The 7588-nt window shown below is 36.7% G+C and overlaps 1 protein-coding gene across 4 annotated transcripts in view; it reads left to right on the forward strand.

Moving 5' to 3' along the window:
• Positions 1-4637, forward strand: part of LOC127001740 (mitogen-activated protein kinase kinase kinase 4-like) — a 61787-nt gene extending 57150 nt beyond the window's left edge. For all 4 annotated transcript variants that reach the window (XM_050866871.1, XM_050866870.1, XM_050866868.1 and 1 more), the window contains one exon: positions 627-4637. In XM_050866871.1, the coding sequence (XP_050722828.1) occupies positions 627-713 (87 nt within the window). In that variant the 3' untranslated portion in view covers positions 714-4637. The remainder of the gene's footprint in view (positions 1-626) is intronic.
• Positions 4638-7588: the final 2951 nt, after the last annotated feature.

The following is a 7588-nucleotide window of genomic DNA, read 5'->3' on the forward strand; positions in this document are numbered from 1 at the left end:
GTGTGTTGCTTCTCTCTATTCTGGAGAATTTGTTTTAAGTTGTAGGTTTTGTTATGGTTTATATTCTTTGCATGTTAAATGAATGAAGTCATCTCTCAGAAAGGTTCTTCAGGGCTATTGAGCATGTATTAAGGCCTTACTTACAGATTGGGAATTGAGAACTAGCATTGGGGACTCAAACAGACAAAAAACACTCATTTAGAGAGGTGTTCATTTCCTACTTTACGAGGCAATGTGCCACCCACATTCACAAAGAGTATGAGGATAGAGTGGACACTTTTTTTTTTTTCCAACCCTAGCTGTGTTGGTGTTTTGCTGCCTTTGTGCTGAGCAACAACAGAGGCAATAACTCACATGTGATTTAACAGATTAGTAGACACTGTGTGATAAGGGATGTTAATTTGTAGCAGGCCAACACTCTTCAATACATGTTAAAAAATGCTGCCTGTTACCCAACTGATAAATCATCGCTGAAACTGTTACTGCGTGAGCATCCTCAGTGTCAAGTTATTGTGCTTACCTTAATTGCATATACCAATTAATTCTTTTTGTTTCCATTTTAGTTCATAAATGTGTGTCCTCCATTTCATTAATTTTTCTTAAGCTGTGTACCCTTTTCTTTGAAGGTTGACACTGGAGAAGAGTGCCCATCCCTGCCTCTCTTCTCCCACCCGCCTTTTGTGCCTTACATGAAGCTTCTGTCAAATGCATGAGGAAGCACCTTGCTAGAGTAAAAGTGGGTAAGTCAGTCAACAAGGTAGCTATCATGGGTAGCAGCTGCGTACACGGAGATATATTTTTTATATAGAGAGAAAGGAACTGGTTTCAGGAGGCCAGCTTTTTAATATTCATAGTTTTTATGATTTTATTTCAAAAGAATTGAAGCTAAATTAAAATATAAGTTAATGTGAATGTACGACATGTAACAGTGCAAAGAAATAGTGTGTAAGGAATGGAGCTGTTACCTATAGAGGCATCTGATCATGCTTGAGTGTGTGTGTGTGTGTGTGTGTGTGTGTGTGTTTAAGAGAGAATGTCGCATTTTTGTTTATTGTATAATTTAATTTATTTAATATATTATATTTTATACATAATTGCAAACAAAATGTAAGAGCATGGTATAAAAGACATTTATTTATCTCAAACTACAATTACCTTATGCTTATTTTTGGAAGTTGATGTTCATTATTTTAAAATTCAACCGCTTAAACAATGGCCATCATTTATTTAATCACACCTGGTGCGGTCCCCACGACAACTATCGTTTATTTAATCAGACTCTTGCACGCCACCAAATTGAATGTTTAGCTCAAATTTAGCAGGTTGTGTGACTTGCCAAGCTGTCTGCCAGCATATCTAACCTTCATGAATTTGAAATGAGATCATTAGTCCTCACTGAGCAGCCCTGGAACCCACATCCAGCACCTCTCGAGAAAACACAGGGAAACACAGTGACACATCAGGAGGAAAGGACGGATAGAAGTGAAGATTATTCTGGGTGCAATGATAACAGTGATGAATACATTGTGAGTAGTGACAGCAATAGTGAGAGTGACTTAAGGAGTGATGATGTTACTTCACTATCTGTACTGCACTCTAGCCCAGCAAGTGCTTCCATGACAACAGTGCAGGGTAAGAAGGCTACGCGGAAGGCGTGTGTTGCCCAAACTGAAATACCCAGCTCTGAGGAGGACTAAATAAGTGAGCAAAGTAGATGTTGTCTAAATTATTTCAGTGTAAAGAACAATTCATATTATTGACATTCAGTTATGAGAGGAAATGTAAAGCATGCCACTGCTGTGGCCAGCCTGTGCTAACATGTTGTGTGTCCTTGGCAGAGGCCCACCCCAAGCTTCCTGGAGCAGTGTTTTATGTCAGCAGCTCACACCCTGGCTACATTTCACACCTGCTAGCATGACTATTACACAAAGTATTGCAATTTGGATTTCACCCGTGTTCAGTGAGTTAAGACGCTTCATACAGTGTGAATAAACAAAAAAAAATTGCAGCTGTTTTTACCCATATCTAAGGACCATTAGATGAAAACAAACCCGTCATTTAAGGGTTAATCAACAAGCCTCTTTCACAATCGGGACTACATGATGGATCAGTGCTTCCCGGAGGAGGTTGCAAGGGTCAGTCCTTTGGATCAGGGTGGTGTGTGAGAAGCAGTCAGCCCTGTGGCAGAGGCTCCCAGTTGATTTACATAAATATTCAGACCACACAGACCCAATGCTCCAGACCATGGTCCATCCTTAAACTTAAGTGACACTACATCAAATGGCTGTCAAAACTTTGCATCTCTGCTTAAGGTCGGAATTCGGTGTGCGGACCATGAATATTGATTTTTTTGTCCTCCTAAAAGCACTTTTCCAACTATACCAATCATTTTTTATTGCAATTGCATACGTATGTGATGTACCTCTGGTGTTATTTTGATAAAGATAGCAGCAGTAGTTTCTCCGCAAAAATAAAAAAAGCATTAAAATTTATAATACCGTATCTAAAATATGTGGACTAATTTTTCATCACATTGCAAAGTAGGCCTACTGATTTTAATTTTTCGTGAAAAAATTGCAATTAACCCTTTCATTGCTAAACGCTCACAGCTAGCAGTAGCGCATTTGCTGAACATCTTCCTTACACCATAAACAAGTGCCGAATGGAAATATCAACTAACCTAGTCCATTGGCCATTCCTTGGTAGTCAGTAGAAGAGGGTCTGGTCACATCAAGTCAAATTCAGGTCACTTCAGGTCATGTTCAGGTCACCTATGTAGCACTGTGAGAGAGCGTTCTTGATAATCAAGGCTCCTGGTCCCTTGTTATTTATATATGAGTACATAACAACATATATATATATATATATATATATATATATATATATATATATATATATATATATATATATATATATATATATATATATATATATATATATATATATATCATATATATCATATATAAATAACTTATTATCAGGATATCAGTGGCACCCACCCAAGTTCATTGTTGCCATTAATAAATCATTCAGAAACCACCAGGCTGGTAGTCACAGACAGATGTTGTATGTTTCCTCTTTCCCAGTATGTTTGGGTGGTGTTGTCTTCCTATTGTCATTTCTCCTCCTAGACACCACACTTTCTGAGGTTGAGGCAGGACCGTGAGGCGGTGTGCTGGGGGTGGGAGCGGAGCGGCTGGGAGCCACGTGCAAGGTCTTTAAATAACCAGCCACTTAAATACTCAACGCCGTGCGAAAACGTGATCGTACGGCTGCCACCATGGCCTATTGGCTGCGTCCAAACCCAAAGAAATTAATGACATTTAAAAAAAAGTCAACATTTTTCAACCGAATAGCCGAATACCGCCCTTAAGCAAATACCAAAGTGGAAGAAGTGGCAGTTTCATGGGGATGAATAACCTGGTAACTGATTATGTGTTCATGTAGGACACCATATTAACTATAAACTTGTGTATGTAGGTGACATGTCGGCTCCATTTTTTTTATAAAAAAAGAAAAGATGTGCCAGATGCTAAAGAGGATGAGTTCATCAGTGTTGGTCATAAAATGTCAGTGATGTTGACTCCTGCTTTGAATGACACTAAGTACAAGGGTGATTGCATATGAAAGATAAATGTGTGTGTGTGTGTGTGTGTGTGCACATGCATGTGTGGGTCCTTGTGTGTGTTTGTTTGTCTGTGTGTGTTTGTGTGCATGCATCCCTGTATGAGAGCAATACATTTGTGCTTCCATGAAGTCATGTGTGCATTTTGGTCAAATGATAAAACTTACCATAGCTAACTAGTTTGTATCTCTTGGAAAATGGGAATTTATATCATAGCTAAATTATTTGACTCAGCAAGACAGAAAAATGCTCCTGTATGTGTTTAGTAGAGGAACAGAAACTACTACTTCAGTGTTCAAAAAGTTCATTTTCTTGGTCAAGAGTTTAGCCCAATGAGTCCATCTAATAATTATCACATTCTGTTGAGAACGGTAGTGTAATGTTTACTAATATTGTGTTAAGTAATGCTAGAGGAGTGAGATTATATTATGGGCCTGATACTTCAGTACCACAGACAGCATATATGGGTGAATGGGTGAGGTTGGCCAGATCCTGCTGCCAGAATAGCTAATATCTAAGTTTACTTACAGCAGTGATACTTAATGTTTTAACTCTGCCTGTACCATTTCAAACTGCCATTCAATTCTTGCATCCCATCCCTCCAAAGTCTTCACCATCTTCAAACCATCATCCAATTTTTGCATCTTGAAGTCAACACCCTGTGGTAACTGCCATCCAGTTTTCATCCCTTACTTTGGAATTGAAGAAAATAATATTGTTGTTACTTCTATTGATGACAACCATAGCAGTTTTAGTCCTATATTGATATAATTAACATGAATGACACAGTAAAAACCCAGATGACATTTATCAGGAAAGATTTGCATTGACACATGCTTATACTCTGCATGGTGTGTTGCAAATGACTATGGTATCAATGCATATTAAAAAACATTGCATTATATTTGTATGTCTATAGAGCAAGCAAAAAATATAACTTATTACATTTAAATTTGGTAATAATTATGTGTATATATATATATATATATATATATATATATATATATATATATATATATATATATATATATATATATATATATATATATATATATATATATATATATATATATATATATATATATATATATATATATATATAAAAAATTGAGGAATCTAGGCTCCCTTTTTACTGTTATTCCCTAAAAATGAGCCATGAATAATAACAGCATCGTTGCACATCTCTAGGAGTCAGTTTTGCATTCCATTAATGTACCCTTGTTAAGAATCACTGACACTCAGAATTACCTTGTAGTTATCAATAACAAGCAGTAAGAGATATTTTATTGATAAGAAAACAAGTACTTTTAGACTTGATCTCTTCACAATACAGGCAACTCCCTTTATTTGATATTTTGTTTTTTCAACATTTGTATTTACATACCTTTTTCTGTTGCTTCAGCATGCAGCCCCTGCCATTTTGACATTTGTTTTCAAATCGTGCACCAATCTGATGCCCTGCAGCCAATTGGCCAATCCAACTGGCTGTATGTTTTATCAGCTGAGCTGCACCTTCTCTCCCTTTCTATTTTTATTCACTCATTAAGGCTCTCAGGCACATTCATCAGACAATGGCAATAGATCAGTAAATATCTTCAGTAAAACTTGCATCATTGGTGTGTACATGCTGGGCCCTCCCTCCCTGGCCCAAGTGGCTCACATCACCATTTTCTGCTACAAGTTGTTCCAGGATGGTGGCATCAGTCAAACCATTCAGTGAACAGTGTCTAAGCGAATGCCCCCCATGTGAGGCAGCCAGCCCTGATGAAGCAGGTGCCAATAACCTCCTAGAAACATTAAAAAAATGGTATTTTTTTCCTTTTTCTTGAATTTTTTAATATTGAAATTTTTATATAATCCTATGGGAAAAATAGGTTCATTATTCAACAGTGTCATCATTTGTCCGCTTTCTATGGAACACAACCCTGTCAAATAACGAAAGTTGCCTGTACACATGGATTGTTCCAAAGAATTTGCTATCACTGCTGTCAGGAAACACATTTGTTCCTCCAAAAATAGTAGACAGCATGCATACATAACAAATAATCAATATTACTGGAGATTCAGTTTTTAAATCATTGAAATGAATGCAGTTTTACTTTGTAAACAAAAAATGCCAACTAATCTTTTCTATAAAATAGATGTGGACATATAATCATTATCACAGCAGCTCAAAGGATGGTGTTGCTCCTGAGTAGCTTTAAACCTCATCCACACACAGGCAATTGGACACCACACTCATGATCAAAACATTCTATCCGTCATTTTCCACTGGGCAGGTAGACATGTTCTGTACGTTGTACTTCATTGAAGGCTGTATTATGTTTAGTTAATTGTTGGGAAATGCAGGAACACAGCAATATTGCTACTTAATAAGTAGGTAAGGATTTGGGTTGGATACTTACCCTTAAAAGTCATAATTAGTGGTTGATGGACAGCTTACTTAGGACACAGACTGTTCAATAATCGAGATGTGACAGTTGAATACCTAAGATATTACTTTGTATAATTGTTAAGTGTGAGAAGGTATTAAGTAAGATAATTTACTAATAGGAGAGTGCTCAAGCATGGTGATACAAGTGTGAATGTTGTAGTTTGAGTGAGAAAAGACATCTGACAAACAGAAAAAACACTGATATGGGCTGTTTGAATGTCGTAATAAATAACTACTGTACTTTCTATTCCAGGGAATTTTATATCATGTAGTTTTAAGAGTATAATTATAAAGCAGGTAGTATTAGTGGGTGCATCCATCAAGCCTCTGCAGCTGTCAGCAAAATGTTAAAGCCTTTTGTTGTTAGTGTGATTCATCTGTATGGGTACCACATATAGCTCATGTTTCTGATAGGTACTGAGAATAATGTCACTGAATTAAGGTATTGTGACCACTGTCACATTCACTTATTGGTAGATGATATTTTTGCCGACTTAGCACGATACTTCCCTGAGCCGTCCCTGGGAGGAATGGTGCATTCCTAATTATAGTCCACAGACATCTTTCCTCTGGCCTGTGCAGGGAGTTCTGGCCATTCAGTGTATGTTTGTTTCACATTGTAGTGCAGTGTGTGTATGCTCAACCAAAGCAACATGCCTTGTCATTATGCTCCCTTGACTTATGGTGTATTCCAGTGTACTCGAGTAATGGCTTAGGTTACATGAAGATGGCTGGAATCACATATGGTCCCTTTTCAGAAAGTACATTTAAATCCAGATATATTTTATTACTAATTATATAGTATGGAATAGCTGTATAGGCATCTATTGTGTGATGGATAGTTAAAGTTTTTACCATATTGTAATGGGCAGCTTTGTGATAAGAAAATGGTGATGTGATGATGATTGGACTCGTGGGACACAAACCTACATAACTTAGCACTAAATTATTTTGTCCTTCTCATAAGAGTGATCATAATAAAGTAATATTTTTTCAATTGTTTTTGTGAAATCACAGATATTTCTATGTTTTCAAAGCAGTACACTTTTATATTTATTATTTACATGATTGATTATGAGCTTATGGTAGGCTGTTATTCAAGCACCAATATTTTTTGTTTTTATTACTTAAATATCTGAACTTTTACTTTTATCCATGTATATATGCACTGACCCTTCATATCTAGCACTGACATTGGAGGTTGTGGCTTTCACAAACTGTTCAGTAATTATTTTTTTGATTGCTGATCTTTTAATCATGTGCAGTGGGGGGGGGGGGGTTCCAGTCATACCAGAACAAGACCTATGGCATGTATACCTTCTTCAATGTCAGTGTCTGGACCAGCATAAAATTCTTGTGCACTGAATTATATACAACCTCATGTTATTAGTCATTTTACTTACTATTTATCCATAATTTTAAGTTATTTGTATATATGTATGTGATATAATGAGTGAGAAAGTTATCAATCTATCCCCAAGCTATGAAGACAGGTGGGAGTTTTTATGTAGACATGAACTCAATATGGC

The sequence above is a fragment of the Eriocheir sinensis genome, chromosome 21 (assembly GCF_024679095.1).
Source record: "Eriocheir sinensis breed Jianghai 21 chromosome 21, ASM2467909v1, whole genome shotgun sequence".
NCBI lineage: Eukaryota > Metazoa > Arthropoda > Malacostraca > Decapoda > Varunidae > Eriocheir > Eriocheir sinensis.